The 17,007-nt window shown below is 39.6% G+C and overlaps 2 protein-coding genes and 1 non-coding gene across 4 annotated transcripts; all 3 read left to right on the forward strand.

Moving 5' to 3' along the window:
• The first annotated feature begins 925 nt into the window (after positions 1 to 925).
• Positions 926 to 6,920, forward strand: LOC110953091 (ribonucleoside-diphosphate reductase subunit M2-like). The gene is made up of 11 exons (XM_051960599.1): positions 926 to 1,066; positions 2,086 to 2,184; positions 2,465 to 2,533; positions 3,663 to 3,812; positions 3,894 to 4,010; positions 4,147 to 4,280; positions 4,359 to 4,453; positions 4,539 to 4,672; positions 4,935 to 5,039; positions 5,130 to 5,243; positions 6,386 to 6,920. Exons 2-11 carry the CDS (start codon positions 2,095 to 2,097, stop codon positions 6,536 to 6,538), a joined length of 1,161 nt encoding a protein of 386 aa, XP_051816559.1. The 5' UTR covers positions 926 to 1,066; positions 2,086 to 2,094; the 3' UTR covers positions 6,539 to 6,920.
• LOC127530431 (small nucleolar RNA SNORD94) lies at positions 6,103 to 6,239 on the forward strand. Its single transcript, XR_007937021.1, has one exon. It is a non-coding gene; the product is annotated as a small nucleolar RNA SNORD94 (small nucleolar RNA).
• Positions 6,921 to 8,151: 1,231 nt separating the features above from the next.
• lgals8a (galectin 8a) lies at positions 8,152 to 16,926 on the forward strand. 2 transcript variants are annotated; one of them, XM_022196947.2, is made up of 9 exons: positions 8,152 to 8,269; positions 9,126 to 9,214; positions 9,620 to 9,827; positions 12,397 to 12,519; positions 12,609 to 12,659; positions 14,357 to 14,383; positions 15,286 to 15,374; positions 15,776 to 15,941; positions 16,335 to 16,926. In XM_022196947.2, exons 1-9 carry the CDS (start codon positions 8,231 to 8,233, stop codon positions 16,482 to 16,484), a joined length of 942 nt encoding a protein of 313 aa, XP_022052639.1. In that variant the 5' UTR covers positions 8,152 to 8,230; the 3' UTR covers positions 16,485 to 16,926. The 2 variants fall into 2 exon arrangements, with proteins under 2 accessions (XP_022052639.1, XP_022052640.1); XM_022196948.2 differs by having other exon boundaries at positions 8,174 to 8,269; positions 14,360 to 14,383.
• Positions 16,927 to 17,007: the final 81 nt, after the last annotated feature.

The raw sequence follows: 17,007 nt of genomic DNA on the forward strand, positions 1-17,007 counted from the left end.
AACTTTGTAAAAGTGGTTTTAGATTTTAAAGAAAAGAATAACGAGGGAGATAAAACATTTTTGAAAGCTACTTATAAGTCTGGGTTTCTGAAAACTTAAAAGCTGTTGTAACAGAAACAAAATCTAATTTTTGTAAGTTATCTATGTTAAACTGAAACAGCCCCGTCTAAACAGAGGAGTTTTTATGACTTACTGATCAGGTACCTATCATGCAGTCTTGAGAACTTTTCAAAGGGAGTTTCACAATTTACATCCCTCTGCCTTTGACAGAAAGCACAATTACAACATTGGCTGCTAAAATCTGAACAATAATATCAAATGTTCCTAATAGTTTGTGCAATGTCAGTTTCAGTATTGTGTATAACATTTCAATTTCATGTGCAGTATTTCATTATCATGTGCAATTTTACTTCACTATGTCAGAGTCATTGCGAGTTCAACTTCTTACTTTTCTACTTGTTTAATTTTAATAAAATATTAATTTATATTGAATTTCCCTTTGGGGATGAATAAAGTGATTCTATTCTATTCTATTCTATTCTATTCTATTCCATTCTATATGCCATTGCATTTATTCTCATGTTGCTTTTTAGGCAACATCTGACACAAGAAATTCCATCAGGGTTATTGAAGTCCTGTCTGATCATATGTTATGCTATACCTTGAGCCATGAGAGTTTTGAGTTATTATTAGACCATTAGCCACGAGTGAAATGTAGGGATGATGATAATAAATACCTGTGACCCCCTATCAGTCAGCTACAACTGAAGGAAAGCCAATTTAAGGTAGAAAGTCTTAAAGAAAAAGCAAGAAAAGTCGGGTCGATTTTTACTTAGGAGTTATATTACAGACAATCATCCCAGCCTCCAGGGGGCGACGTGACACGTAACAGGTGACGTCGTTGTCTTCTGGAGCAGCCAATCACAGAGCTTCCTCCCGGAAACAGCTGCAAAGTCACCGCCGTCTGTTTAGAGGGAAAAATGAAGCTGTTATTGTCGTCATTTTGCCGGCTACAAAAGCTGAAACCTGATCGTATCAAAGGGACCACACATTCAGATGATCAGAGGCAAGAAACTATAATATTTCAGTCTTTGAATCCGGACTTATTAAATCGAAATGACAACAGAGAAACCGACAAATACAGCAGGGATGTGTTCTTTTGTTGTCTGACATGATAGTTATTATGTATAAATCATAAATGTCAGCTTTAGTTCTTATATATGTAAATATACACGAAACCTTAAAATGCACAGTCTAAATATTTTAAGTGTTAAATGGCTTTTGGCGCTAAATTACCATGAGGACAACGCCTTAGTAAACAACAAAAAGCGCGGCAGCGGGAAGCAGACGAGATACAAATCCTCTTAACACCATCTCATGTTTATTACGGCGCCTTAATAAGAGGTCAAATAAATACAAGTTGGTGTCAGACACGTTTAAATACTAAAGAAAACAATAAACGGAGTTTTTTTTTGCAGCAACACAACATTATAATCGATTCATAATGAATTCAGTCGAGTTTAAGTGAATGTAAACAGCTGTGAAGCCCCGATTCATTTAGTATCCAGACCACTTTGTGTATATATGACAGTTCAACTCTTCTGCATTAACTTAATTACGAATATGCGCTATTTACAAGATAATAGCTCATTAAGGAAGTCGGTTTACTTTTGGTGATTTCAATATTTTTCTCAACTTCACGTCGGTATTTTTAAATCACAGTTCTAATGCAAACTAATGTGTGTTTTAGTAACAATCTGAACGTTTTATAAGCGCTCATTGTGAGTAGTTTTGTGACCCCGCACAAACAAAGCCGTTTGAATTTCCCTCAGTCCGTGCTGGGCTTGTGTTGACGTCTCTCCCTCTGATTGGCAGCGGCGCTGCGTCTCTTTAAAGGGCCTGCACGAGCTGCGTTCCTATTGGCTGGCTGCGTTCTAGCGCCAAGATTTCAATAAAAAGGCGAGAGCAGCCAGAAGAAGCCGCTTCAGTCTTTGCTCTCCGTCTGTCAGCTGCTAGTTAGTTAGTTAAGCTTTCTGCTGCTTTTAGTTCCTTTACTTCTTTAATTTATTTTTCCGTGTGAACCAGGAAGCCACCATGCTCTCTGCTCGCTCTCCTCTCTCCGACCTCACCGAGAAAACAGTCAGCAGTCAGATGAACAACATATCGCTGGACAAAGAAAACACGGTGAGAATCAACAAATATCGATAATCGAAAATAGCAGGAATCAATAAATATCGCTAATTGAAGCTCCGGGAGCCTTTTAAACGATCCCATGTCCGTCTGTAGACCAGCATGATGCTGCTTTTTACCGCAAACACTGTGGACGTTTTCTCCTCAGCTCATCTTGACTGACCCACATTCAGTCAGAGTTTCAGCTCGCTGACCTCATCAATCAATCAGTCAGTCGCTATGTTTATCGATAAGTGTTGTGTTCAGTTTGCTGACAGTCTTCGTTTCCTTCCAGCCTCCGAGTTTGAGCAGCAGCCGCATCCTGGCGTCCAAAACCGCGCGGAAAATCTTCAACGATGCTGCGGTGAGTGAGAGAAAAGCTGCTGAAGCTTCACAGTTTCAGCTGATTCAGTTAATAAACGATCAGTGTTGCAGATCGATCACCTGAACGCAACTTTGTGTCCTTTAATGCGGCGATGTGGCGCCTAAACTGTGGATGTGGCGCCAACAGTGAGCTGTCAGTGCTGCCTCTGCTGCTCACTGCTGTTACTGCCTTTACTGTCCTCCATCAGAGAGGATTTAATCTGATATGATCAATACATCATCGATTATTGTGTGTACAGTTTAGACAGACAGGGCTGCAGCAGATTAATATTTACATCACTGATCAATTACATTTAAATACTTTTTACAGATTTTTAATCTGGTCCCCAAAAGTCCAAGATCTGATGTTCAGTTTAAACTGATATAAGACAAAGAACTGCAGCAGATCTTCTTTTTCAGCATTAAAATATGCAGATAACTGATTTTTTCCCACAGTTTTACCAGAATTTAGACTAAATTCATGTATCAGTTATTAAAATGTTTGCTGATTATTTTTCTGCTACTTCAGTTCTCGTCTTTAGATTTCTTCATCCAAAGGTTTATTCTGAGTTTTGAAATAGAACACAGTCAAACCTTATGTGTATTTATTGATCATGCTGTCATATTCTGTTACTGAAACATTCATTAAATGTGGTTCACTGTGATTAGTTCATTAATTTCTACATGAAATTACAGTAAACTGTCATTGAATAGAAATAAAGAGCTGCAGCACTTAGTTGATCAGTGGATGACAAAAAACAAGTGAGGAATTCTTTTGATCACTTACTAGTTAATTCAACAAATTTTTCTACAAAATGTCCAAATATTTAGTTTTTGACTGCTCTAAAGTGGAAATTTTGTTGTTTTTGTGTGGAACAACAAAAGTGTTTCATGAGCTTTCTCTGTTGTCAGACAACTGTAACAAATATTTTTTACTTTTTGCTAAATAAATCTAGGAAATCATCTGTAGATTAATGATAGAAAAGCTTTGATTTTAGCTGTAAAACAGACTTTGAGTTACCAGGGGTTTTCAGGGCTGTAGCAGGATTTTTGAAATCTTAAGTCTGGGTCTCAGAATGTGTTCTGCCGATCTGCAAAAAGCTTAAAGATGCTGTTTATTTTTTGTTTAGCCCAAAGCCGTGAAGAAGAGCAGCAGCTCAGAGGAGGAGGAGCCGCTGCTGAAAGATAATCCTCGTCGCTTCGTCATCTTCCCCATCCAGTACCACGACATCTGGCAGATGTACAAGAAGGCCGAGGCCTCTTTCTGGACGGCAGAGGAGGTAAAAGCAGCTGCTGCTCTCAGACACATCGCATTAGAAACAGGTGGACGACGTGATGTTAAAGTTTGTCTCTCTGTTCAGGTGGATCTGTCCAAAGACCTGCAGCACTGGGAGACTCTGAAGGAAGAAGAGAAGTACTTCATCTCACATGTGTTGGCTTTCTTCGCCGCCAGCGATGGCATCGTCAACGAGAATCTGGTGAGAACCCGATTATTGATCACCCATTAGTTGTGTGTGTGGTAGGTTCAGGGTCAGTGTGGATGTTTTTTCCGCTCATCTGCTGCTATTAAACGCTCATTTGTTTCCTCATCTTGTTCTTGACTTTGACCACCAGGTGGAGCGTTTCACACAGGAAGTGCAGGTGACGGAGGCCCGCTGTTTCTATGGTTTCCAGATCGCCATGGAGAACATCCACTCAGAGATGTACAGCCTCCTGATCGACACCTACATCAAGGAGCCCAAAGAGAGGTGAGCTGCTCTCTACTGGTTTATACTGGACCCTGCTGGTCTGTCCTGGCGTCTGACGGTGCGTTTACTGACCTTCAGGGAATACCTGTTCAACGCCATCGAGACTCTGCCGTGTGTGAAGAAGAAGGCCGACTGGGCGCTCAACTGGATCGGCAACAGGAACGCCACCTACGGTAAACCTGCCCGCCGAGACTCCACATGATGCTCCCGCTTTACCACTCGCTGATATTCATCATTTGTTTGTTACTGATCACACAGGAGAGCGTGTTGTGGCCTTCGCTGCCGTGGAGGGAATCTTCTTCTCTGGTTCCTTCGCTGCCATCTTCTGGCTGAAGAAGAGAGGCCTGATGCCCGGCCTGACCTTCTCCAACGAGCTCATCAGCAGAGACGAGGTGCCGCCCCACACAAACACCAGACCCATCAATAACTGATCGGCTCCGTTTACGTTTCAGGACATAAATGTCTGTTTTTTGTAACGTGAGGTGTTTAATGAGTTGTCAGTTTTTTTGCAGCTCATCTCGTATTCAGCTCCTAATTTCCTCATAGCTCTGACTTTAAACATTAATCATGAAAACACGTTGCTTTTCTGTTCTTTGAGTGTTGAAGCTGCTCAGACTGTTGCTCTAAAACTGTATGTGTGTGTGTTGCCTTCAGGGTCTGCACTGCGACTTCGCCTGTCTCATGTTCAAACACCTGCTGAACAAACCGTCCACTCAAACCGTCACCACCATCATCAGAAACGCCGTTGAGATCGAGCAGGTGAGTGGCAGCAGCAGGTCCATCCTCCACGTGTCGCTCTGGTTTCTCTGCTGCTGGTTTTCATGGTTTTGCTGCTCTGTCTGTGTTCAGGAGTTCCTGACTGAGGCTCTGCCGGTGAAGCTCATCGGGATGAACTGTGAGCTGATGAAGCAGTACATCGAGTTTGTGGCCGACAGACTGCTGCTGGAGCTCGGCTTCTCAAAGGTACAAACAAAACCGCAGCTCCCAGTAAAGCTGATCCACCGTCCAGTGACACTTGAACAAAGACTCCAAAGTTGAATTCGGCGGAAACCTTTCTGGTCGAGGAACACCAGGAGTTTCAGTTTTTAGCCGAGTCACTGAGCTGTGGCTCCACTAACAGCTGCAGGGTTTCATCTGCAGCAGCTGGATGAGTTACAGCGTCTGCACAGATCGGCTTCTTTAAACCGAGACACCAGGAGTTCCAGCGTCACGTCTGCAGGATCATGTCAGCTCAGTGTGATGTTTTTAGAGGTGGAGGAGGCCACTGATCAGACTGTTGGAGCTGTTTGTTGTGTAGAAACTGACATTTACTGGATCCCAGTCAGAGCTGCAGTCAGATCAGCTGCTTCCAGCCTGCAGGCAGATCGTCCATGTGATGATGATGATGATGATTACAGTGTTTGCAGGTCGCAAACATTCAGCTCTTTAAAAGCTGCAGTAACCAGCAGTTAGTGTTTACTGTCAGACTGAGCTGTCAGTTCTCATCCTTCACTCCTGATAAAGCCACAGCATCTATATTCTTAATAATCAGACGTACTGGAGACTTCACTCTAACTCTGTAGCTGCCATTTTAAAAAAGTTGCTCTTCATTAAATGTAGCATCAGAAAAAAGGTCCAGTTATCAGATTAATGCGTTGTTCTTAATTAAAGTGTGACGCTTTAATGTCTCTGAAATCTTTAGTTTCATCATTCAGAGAAGTTCCAAAGTTTAAAGTCCGGCTGAGCAGCAGGAGTGTTGATGTTGAGGTTCTGCTGTGCTGCTCCTCATTCAGACCAGAGCTGCAGGTGAACTTCCAGCTGTTTGTTGTGGAGGACGAGCAGGTGTGTGATGATGAGAGGCGCAGGGGTACGGACCTCAGCCGATGATGGGGGCTGAGTGCTGCTGCAGGCTGTGATCAGAGGACGAGTGGTTCACTGACGGAGCAGCAGCAGCACGACACAGACGCCTGACTGAGCTCACCTGGACTCACAACACTACTGCAGCAGCACTCCTACACTACTGCATGAGAACTCTGGTCTTTCAAAGGTCTTGAGCAGGAAGCAGCAGGTGTTTGTTGGTCGGACCTGACGGAGAATAAAGCGTCTCTTCTGTCTTCTCTCTGCAGATCTACCGGGTGGACAACCCCTTCGACTTCATGGAGAACATCTCTCTGGAGGGAAAGACCAACTTCTTTGAGAAGCGGGTGGGCGAGTACCAGAGGATGGGCGTCATGTCCGGCACCACAGACAACACCTTCAGGCTGGACGCCGACTTCTGAGCTCACGACTGAACCACAGACACTCAGATATTCATTAGAGCAGAACTCCAACCAGGAGCTGCTGCTCACCTCCTTGCACTCCACCTGCTGTGACTGTGCAGTCAATCAGAGCAGAGACAGGAAGCCAGAAAAAAAAACTACACTGATGTGGAGACCAGGTGAGACACAAACTACAGACTGAAGCAGCAGCTGACAGATAAACTGATCAGTCCTGGATGTCTACCTGGTTCACGTTCAGCTTTTTCTTTGGACATGAACTGACTTTATAGTTTTTTTTAATTAAATCTGTTTTATGTTAATGTGATATTTTGGGTTTTAGTTTTTTCTGTGTAAAAATTGTACAGTTGTTTAGTTTTTTTCTAATAAAATCAAATATATTGCCCGTGAGAGTTAATTCTGTTCATCACTGTGTCTTCACCTTGATTACTGAATTTTATTTGGACATTTTATGCATCTTTGAAAAATCCAAAACTTTAGTAAAATGTTGCTGGTCCTTCATAATGTTACTTTATTTTGTAAAAAAAAAAAAAAAAAAAAACTTGAAACTTCACTTTTAAAGTTACTACAATGTATATAAGACATTTAAAACAGCAGCTGAGCCAAAGGGTTTTCCAGTAAAGAATTAAGACTGGTGTGGCAAAGTATATAGCAAGTTTAAATATTTACCTAAAGACCCTACAGTGATATTTGTCATGCCAACTTCCCTCAATAATTAAAAAAATCAAGTTACAACTTTACAAAATGCAAAACTCAATGAATCAATAGAACGTTGGCAACAGTCGAGAAATGTGAGTCGGACAATATGGGCCGAATGTCCAAGGTGAAACATTTACTTATGAGAGAGTTAGAAATATTAACGTAAAAGACAACTGAATGAAACAACCGATCCATGCAAAGCAGCAAGGTGATTAAAAAGAAACTAAGTGGACAGGACGAGAACAGCTTCAGAGCTGAAAGCTAAAGGGAAAAGACTTTAATTCAGTTTTGAAATAGTGGGATGGGATTTAAAGCAGGATTTTTCAGTTTTCTGTGATTATAAGTTGACAGTTTGGGACTTTTTGACTTGAGATTGTGTCATAGTGTAGGGATGTTTAGTTTAATAAATTGAAGAAATCTGATATAACGCATGTTTTACAATACAGCTAAAAAAAATCATTGTCTGAGGAAGATGCCAACTTTGCTCAGTGTGTTTTAATATCATCTGTAGTTTTCCTGTAAAAAAAAAACAGCTTATTATTGATGCTAAATAAAGACTAAAGTGGGAAATATCCCTAAAGCTGTGTCTTTTATCTTCTTGGAAGTTAAAACAAAATCATGTGGTCCGCATGTGATTATTTTTCTCTCACTCTGGGAAACTGGGAGGAGAAAATCAATCATTATTGGAACCACAAGACTGCTGTTACTGAACCTCTGCAGTGTGTAAGGAGCGGACAGCTGCGTCACCACACAGCACTGAAACACATTGGTTTAAAAGGAGCAGATAAAAAAAGTAAAAATCTAACATCTGTCGTTATAGTCACAAGCGCCTAAAACAATATTTTTTTGTGTGGTTAAAATAAAACCTCTGTGAATATGAGCGTCGACGTTATTCCGGGTCTGTCGCATCCTTTAAAACGTCATCCGTGCTGACGTCCGATGAGGAAGTAAACAAACAAACGAACGACCAGCCGATTGCAGCGTTTCTACGCTAAAATGTCGATTTCAAACCCGAGACAGACGTTTCTAAACCCGGTGAGATATTTGTTGTTTTTGTCCTGATTATTGTCACCAATTTTGACTCATTTTCATTGTCGCCTTTGAGGTTAAATGAACTAATCATCGATTGTTTTTCGGTTACCATGCGAGTTAGCATGTTAGCTAACAGTCGCTGAATCAACCTCTTAAATTAACAAAAAATTAACGTGAGATTTTCCTCTGTCACGTGTCTGAAATGCTTTTCTCACTTTGGTGGAATTCATCGTGGGTTCCGCATACATCTCAGCCAATAAATAATTTTATTTCAACAACATTTGTGACAAACTTTTGGTTAGCCTTGCTCGTTTTTCACCGTTTGAGAAAAACTCCAGAATTACATTTAGTTTTGTTTTTCTATGAGCCCACATGAGTTGGATGTGTTTCATGTAGGCCGAATTACAGAGCGAGTCCTTGTGAGTTTGTGAAATGACGAGTTGAGTCGATTTTTATTTTTCCGTTTGAAAATAGGAGAGAACATTTTAAAATGTTCACAAATTGTAATGGAGATCGGCGACGATAAAAAAAAGTAGGTTAAATGAACAAGCTTCCTGTTTTTCAGGCTTAGTTTTTCCCCTGCAGCTGAAATGTGGACCTCATTATGAACTTCAGCTGTAACTTATAAACATTAAGGACCACATTTGTGACAAAATATCTTTTAAAAATTACTTTATGTATTAATTTGAATACAAATGTAGATTTTAGTGAAATCAAAGCAGAGAAGATGAGTAAGAAACTGCAAGTGAATCATTAGTGTTGAATTGAACATGAATCCTCTGTATTTCTGTCAGAAATTTCCAGATGTTTAGTTTAGTCAACTGACAATGTCCAGATGTTTCTGGTTTTGTGTCCACAGTCGATCCCCTTCGCTGGGACGATCCTGGGTGGTTTGCTGCCAGGAGAGATGGTTCTCATCCAGGGCTCAGTGCCACCTGATGCTGACAGGTTTGGACAAATATACTCATCATAAGTTACTCTCACAATTAGTACTTTGATTAATTGATTAGTTGTTTGTGTAAAAATATCCAAAAGTGCCCAAGAAACCTTCAGAAACCCTCCAAAATATTCAGTTTACTTTCACAGTAGACTGAAGAATGCATGAATCGCCCACATTTAAGAAGCTGGAACCTAATAATTTTGATATTTTTCTTCAAAAATGGCTAAAATAACATCAGAGACACATCACATATGATTCTGAAATTTGGTGAAACATGTCTGCGATGTAAACGTCCCCCAGTGAGGGATCAATAGTATTTATCTTATCTGAAGTGAAGCAATTTTCTTCGGTTTTTGTGTGTTGATGTGAAAAAGTTAAAGTCTGGGCTGTTTTCCTGCTGCTCTGTCTTGCAGGTTCCAGGTAGATTTCACGTGTGGCAGCAGTGTGAAGCCGAGGGCCGACATTGCGTTTCACTTCAACCCGAGGATTACAAAGTCGTGTATCGTCTGCAACACGCTGCAGAAGGAGCGCTGGGGCCGAGAGCAGATTCTGTACCAGATGCCCTTCAAGGCCGGAGTCATATTTGAGATCATCGTCCTCGTGCAGAAAGACCAGTTCAAGGTGAGAGACGACACAGGACGGTGTGACCAACGACAGTGAGAGTTGCTTTAAATTCATTAAAATGCATGAATTAGATCTAGAATCAGAGCAAGAAGTCAGAGGTTCTCTGATACCATCATCCCATGTGATGCTGTGCTCATTCACTTATTAATCCTAAATGTAGTTTACAAAAGAACTAAATTGCAAAAACTCACTGAAACTCTCTTGTACTGTTGTTCCAGTTCTCTGACTTTATGACAAGTCATATATGCATCTGAAATTGATATTTTTATATCCTTATATATATATGTTATATATTTGGATACTATCCATGCTTGTCCAGGTTGTGTTTGATGATTATTGAAATTATTAATTTATTACCAATCATTTAGTCTGTTTAACCTTAAACACTAATAAGAAATATCAGTTTGAGGGTTTTCACTACTTTCTGATGATTTGTAGACAAATAACTTGCTATTAGTTAAGGAGATAGTTGTTGGATCAGTTAATATTGGATCTAAATATTTTATTTATTTCACCTTTATTTTACCAGGAAGTCCCTTGAGATTAAAAATGTCTTTTCCGAGGGAGACCTGGCCAAGACAGCACACCATTTTGGAGAATGTAAAATGTTCATAGTATATAAAAACAATTAAGATAATTCAGATATACTTATGTAAGTAAGAAATATTGAAACCGGTCCAAACAAAAACAAAATTTTATTCATTTTTTTTTTAATATAATACCAATTGCAGTCAAAAGGAGGAAGAAGAAAAAACTTATTATCAGAACATCATTTGACCGAGTGTGTAAAACTTTTTCCCAGTTGGTGCGTAAAGATCATTGAAAGTACCAGCTGTTAATTATAATTTCTCTGTCATTTATTAATCGTTGATACAACTTTTTAAAAAGCAAGATGTCAGACATCTTTCTCTGTTTGATCAACAGCAAATCCTAAAATATGTACTTGACTGGGATGAGAAAAGGCAACATGTTGTTTATTTTGAGGAGCTGCAACCTTTAAATGTTCTGTACCTTTACATAAATATTGCTGCCGATTAATTATTGATTTATAATATTAATCATGAGAACGGACACATCCGCTAAACTGGGCAGAGGAAGACAGTTAAAAACGTCTCGTATAACACCAGGAACAAAACAGTTCAGAGTCTCTGGAGGATGTGCTTCCCTGGTGTTTCCACAGACAGACTGCTTAACTTTCTGGTTTATTTCATCTGGCATGCGTTTGCCATTGATGTGTCTCCACGGGTCATGTTTACTTTGTAGAGTTTATCATCTAAATAGACGTGGATCCAGCAAAATGTCCGTTCCCTTTCCTGTGTTTAGAATGATTCAGTCAGGCTTTGTTTTTTCTTTGGAAAGCTGCAGGGAGACCTATAGGCACACAACAGACGCATTAATCGGAAATACAGCAGGCTGAAATAAATCAGAGTTTTCCTGTAACTATAAGAACTAGAAAAGCACTCAGACAGCGCAGTACTCCGCCAAGGCTGTTCAGTTGACGTTATCATTTCTGACAGATGAAATCTTTAAAAAAACATGACCTTACGCTGAGCACAGGCATGTGTTAGGCATGTGCACGTTATGTATGGATACCAAATTGCATGTAAATTACTCTTATAAAGATGTGTTGATCAGTTCATCACTTGTGGCAAGGCTTTGTTTTGCCAGTGTTAAAATAACCGTTCCTTCCAGGCTTTTATTTTGAAGGCATATTTTTAATGTTACGGGCTTTTATAAGTCGGAAAATTCACGTCAAGATGAAAGAAAACAGTTCCGCGCTGCTGCTGTCCAGCAAAGGATGTGTCTAAACTTAGAAGCAGCTGGAATAGGTACAAGCTCTGACGGTGTTTCCTGAAGAAAGGAGTGAAGGACAGAAAGGTGAATTTGTGTTCAAAATAAGGCTGAATGTAAATAAAAGCTTTGTGAAACACCAGGAGCTTTATCATCGTCTGACTGGGGTTTGCTACATGCATGACCTAAATATGTAGCGGGCGGCAGGAATTGATGGGACTCAGAAACAGCCCACACTTTATTCAATTGTTCCTTGTATGATTTCCAACTTATCCTGGTCAATTTGTAGTAGGATCACAGTCATGTGATCATCAGCAGCTAACTGACACAGTGTTCACGTCACAGCAGCTATGTCTCCCAATGGGGAATCCTTAACAAATCCATGGATCCAGACTATACGCTGCATCACTGCCAAAATCTAATCACTTGGTCCTTGTGTCATTTCTGACCTTCCCTGAAAATTTAATCAAAATCTGTTTGTCCGTTTTTGAGTGATGTTTCACACGGACAGACTGACAGATTCACAGACAAACGTACACCCATCGTCACATAACTCCGTCGTTCCTTGGTGGAGTAACAATAATTGTGCTTTTATGAAGATATTTATGGGTAGGTTAAAGTATTACCATAGTAGCTCCTTACCTTCATCAGTACAACTGCGTATTTAAAGTTTTCAGTCCAATATTTACCTCAAACACATCTAAAATGTCTGAATCAGACTGTCGCCTCAGATGAAAATGGATTCCTGCAGCGTGTCTCTGTGTTTGTTGTTCAGGTGGCCGTGAACGGAGCTCATGTGTTGGAGTATAAACACCGAGTGGACCTGGACCGAGTCGACACGATCCTCGTATCTGGAAAAGTGAAAATCCAGGCTTTGGGAATCGTGGCCCCGAGTTCAGTGAGTCTGTCTGTTAATCCGCAGTGCCTGGTTTAAAGAGCTTGTTTGTTTCAGGGAATCTGACGGGTTGTTTGTTTGTTTGTTTTTAGAGTGCTGTCTTTCCTGCGGCCAGTCTGACCGCTCAGGACTCGGAGATGAACGTGAGAACAAACTTCTGTTTGAATTGTATTCGATTCTGCAGGTCATGAAAAAAGCTTCAGGTTTCTCAATAATAAAAAAAAACGCAACTTAATAGTGGTGCAGTTTTTCCAGATTGCCTTCCATGTTGTGTTTAATCCTTAATTCATAAAATAATTATGCATTATTGTCATTAGGGCTGCAGCTTATTGTTTTTTCGTTACAAATTAATCATGCGGTTGATACAAATTTTTCAAAAACTGTCAGAAACACCACCACAGTCTAAACAGACATTTGGTTTTGTCCAGCCAGCTTTCCAAAATTCCTAAATATTACATTTACTTTTACATGCGACCAGAAGAAGAAACACATTCTCAGACCTGCACAGGTTTGTTTGGTCAGTTGGTTGGTTCTCATTCAGGGATTTTTTTTTTTTTAATTGAATTATTTTCTACATTGTAGATTCATACTGAAGACGTCAAGACTATAGAAGAATACACATGGAATTATGTAATAAACAAAGAAGTGTTAATATTCATTATTAATCTACAATGTAGAAAATACTACAAATAAATAAAAAGCACTGAATGAGAAGGTGTGTCCAGACCTTTGACTGGTAGTGTGTACTAGTTAACATTTTTGAAAATAAAACGGATTGAAGCAAGGATTTGGAATACGGTGAGACAGAACCTCAGGCCGGCTGAAGACTTTACGGTGTGTAATCACTGGTGAGGAACGTTTCTTGTTATTAGAACGCTGCAGGATGCGTTGGAAAAGACTGCTAGCTCAGGCTGAGGCAGACGAGGTTCTGTTCAGGCTGACATCTGGACTGGCAGCGGTGTTCTTATAGAGTTTCTCCGTCTGCTGCAAACATTGAGGCAGGTGGAGGAGGGGTGTAGATGTCGGCGGGGAGAAACAGTGCGAGTCAGTTCAAAAATCCCAAAGATAATCCTAGAATAAAAAACTCCATTTGAGAAGTGTTTGTTTGAACAGCAGATTTAGCCATTTAGCTCAAACTACTGAGAAAAATATGTTAATCATAGAATTTACGGTAAGTCGCAGAGGGTCTTAAATATTTTTTGGCTGTTCAATACGAACCAACAGCAGTTGTTCCTAAATGAACTTTTTCCAAAAACTGCAGTTTTCCAATCCTCTGTTTTTCATATAACCTCCATATCAGGAGATGGAATGTATTAGACTTCCAAAAAACCTTAAAATATTTAAAAATGTAATTTATAAACTCCTCTTAAATGATTTTTCAACCTGATGAACCTGCACAAACTCTGAAACACTTAATCAGACACTTTCTGTCACTTATTAATGTCACTGAACACATGTATAATCAGTACATTTCCTAATGGATTGTACTTTATACTTTTCTGCATTTCAGAGAGAAACATTTGCTTTTGCTGGACATCTACAGTGACTTTATAAGTTTAGATTTTTGAGGATAAAATGTATTAAGAGCCTCTAAAGCAGGAGTTTTATTCCGTTTATTACGTCCTCCACTGTTGAACTTAGCAGACTCTAAGTGTTTATTAATCTATTATAGAATATTAGCACGGTAAAACATCTAGAATAATCTGAATGTGTTGTATTAATATAAGTGTTTCTGTGTATTTCTAGCTACATTCTAGTATTTATTCATAGTAAAATGCTGCTTATAAATAATTTCCATTTCTCGCATTTAACCAGATTTTGTCGTTTGTTCCTCTTGCAGCAGATTATTTCCTCATCAGGCGGATTGGTGAGTTTGAATTCTGCTGGTTCTGTATCGAATAAAAACCAGTGTCAATGTTTGAATAAATCTAAAGAACTGGATCTTATTGTTTCTGTTAGTTTCCATCATTTTTGAGAAAATTATGTTGAATTTAATCCTGCGTGTTGTATGTTGTACTCTACTGATTTTACAAACTCTGTTTAATGCTGACTAGTTCAACTGAAGAAAACATTTCAGAATAAAACACACATTTTGTTTGGTTACGTGACAACATGGGAAATTAAATACCATGATGGAGCAATAATATTATCTTGGCTACTAGAATGCTTCCTCGTAGCCCTTGTTGATATAAATATTATATTTTAACTTGGCCTTCAACCATCCTGCTATCCGGACATTGATTATTGATTTGCTATTGCTTTATTGTGGCGGGTCTGTTGGATAAGAAACTCTAAAGTCTGTACAGTTGATGAATTGGGAATTTAATTATCAGGATGTTAATTAATCGGATACACCATCAAGTAAAAGTACAAATACGTGAATATTACCTCATGATCCTATTTTTTTTCTTGTCATATTTCTGCTTATTGTCAGATGTGATGTTGTGATCCATTGAATTTCATATTTACTCACGTGTTTCATTTATCTGTTGATTTATTGATTGATCTTATGGCTGCAAGGTTTTTGTATTTTTTTTTTTAGCCTTTATTTAAACAGTCTCATTCCCAAGAGAAACCTGTAAGACCAAGAAAGGCAACAAATTCTTACGTCTGATAAACTTCGAGCTGCAAATGTTTGACGTTTTTGGCGAATTATGATGATCTTCGTGCCGATCAACCAATTAATGGATCATCACAGCTGTAGCTGGCATTCATTTTCACCGAGTTTTACGTTCTGAAATGGTTGCGTTTGATGACTTTCTGTTTCAGAGCGTTCCATTCAGAGGACAGCTGCTCAAAGGGCTGAGTGTGGGACGCAGCATCGCAGTCAAAGGAGAAATCAATCAGTTCGCACAAATGTAAGCAGCACCTGAGTGATGTCATCAGCCCTTTGATCCTGTTTAGTGTTGCCGATAGAAACAAACCAAACCACTGGGATTATTGTATTTATTGTATGCTGTGATTGTCGCCATACTTGCATGAATGTCACATTTAGTTTGGTTGGTGGAATGTTGGATTTTTCAAAATCCTGGTTTACAACAGACTACAGTTTAACGCTTGTGCTGTCTTAGGGACAAAAATGATCTGCCACTATGTTTAATAGCAGAAAAAAACCCAAATTACATTTTTTTTTTCAACTTGACGTCAATGACTTTTCCTAACGTGACCCCAACGTCAGAAAAAGTGAAATATCTTTTTGATGGAAGAAGAAAGTTTGTTACTAATCAGAACAACACGTTTCTGTCTTTGTTGCTTTCAGTTTCTGTGTGAACCTGCGAGTGTCGAGCGGCAGCGACATCGCTCTTCATCTCAACCCTCGTCTGAAGGAAGAGGTCTTCATCAGGAACTCCTTCCTGTCTGACTGCTGGGGCCCCGAGGAGACCAAGTTGGCCTCCTTCCCCTTTGCTGCAGGACAGTACTTTGAGGTGACCTTTGACACTGCTTTTTTAAGTTCTCACCTCAATTTAAAGTTTTTTAGGAGCATTAATGTTAAAGTCAGTGGTGCTACATATATATATATATATTTATTTTTAGAATAATCAATTAACCTCAGCATATTTTTGGACTGAAGTAAACCACACATGCACAAGAAGAACATACAAATTTTATGCAGAAAGATGCCAGGAAGGTCAGGACACAAACCAGGGATCTTCTGGCGACATTAGTAACCACTGAGCCCTCTATAGATTTTGATCCATCTAAAAATATCCTCAGATATATTCAGCACGCCGTGACCTCCTTCTAGGTGCTTATTTGTTGTAGTTTTTAATTCTTTGAAATCAGCAACACGATCCTTTAACCTGCCACCGTGTCCGCAGATGATCATCCTGTGTGACTCTCAGCACTTCAGAGTGGCCGTCAACGGCGTCCACCAGCTGGACTACAAACACCGAGTCCAGGACCTGATCCGCATCGACCAGCTGGAGGTGAAGGGAGACGTCTCGCTGCTCGACGTCAAGATCTTCTGAAGGCTATTTTTTAGTAATAACACGTCAGACACACCGGCGTTTTCAATCAATATCATGTCTTTGAATGTTTTACTACCTAAACCCCTGAAGCCATAAAATCAAGTCCTAAGGAGTTTGAACTAAACAGAGCTAGAAGCACATAGAACCACTGATCCTCTTTCATTTCTGTTCAAGCACTTTGTGAAACCTCAATCTTATCAGACCAGTCGTCATGGAGATGTTAATTTGAGACTAAAACTATGTGAAGCTGTAGTGGAGTCTGACAGTGCTTGTTCCTTGTTTTATTACATTAAAATAGTCCATTTAGCTCTATAAGTGTTGGATTTTCTATATACATCTAGTCAGTTTAACTATGTTGTCATAAATGTCACATTTCACTATATTATTATATGAAGTATTGATCCTAATCTTGCCTGATTAATAAACCCTCAGACAGAACACATGTCAGCTGTGTATGTAGTTCTTAAGTGTGTGAGTTGTGGGACATCATGCGAACATGTTGCTTAGAAACAGAACATCACTA

Source organism: Acanthochromis polyacanthus, chromosome 16 (genome assembly GCF_021347895.1).
Source record: "Acanthochromis polyacanthus isolate Apoly-LR-REF ecotype Palm Island chromosome 16, KAUST_Apoly_ChrSc, whole genome shotgun sequence".
NCBI lineage: Eukaryota > Metazoa > Chordata > Actinopteri > Pomacentridae > Acanthochromis > Acanthochromis polyacanthus.

Excerpts from the sequence above, each read along its gene's own strand:
- LOC110953091 (XM_051960599.1), top strand. The coding sequence starts at position 2,095 with ATGCTCTCTGCTCGCTCTCCTCTCTCCGACCTCACCGAGAAAACAGTC. Across the intron at positions 4,281-4,358 it reads ATCAAGGAGCCCAAAGAGAG|GGAATACCTGTTCAACGCCA; the intron begins GTGAGCTGCTCT and ends ACTGACCTTCAG. Across the intron at positions 4,454-4,538 it reads CAACAGGAACGCCACCTACG|GAGAGCGTGTTGTGGCCTTC; the intron begins GTAAACCTGCCC and ends CTGATCACACAG.
- lgals8a (XM_022196947.2), top strand. The coding sequence starts at position 8,231 with ATGTCGATTTCAAACCCGAGACAGACGTTTCTAAACCCG. Across the intron at positions 9,215-9,619 it reads GTGCCACCTGATGCTGACAG|GTTCCAGGTAGATTTCACGT; the intron begins GTTTGGACAAAT and ends TCTGTCTTGCAG. Across the intron at positions 15,375-15,775 it reads ATCAATCAGTTCGCACAAAT|TTTCTGTGTGAACCTGCGAG; the intron begins GTAAGCAGCACC and ends TGTTGCTTTCAG.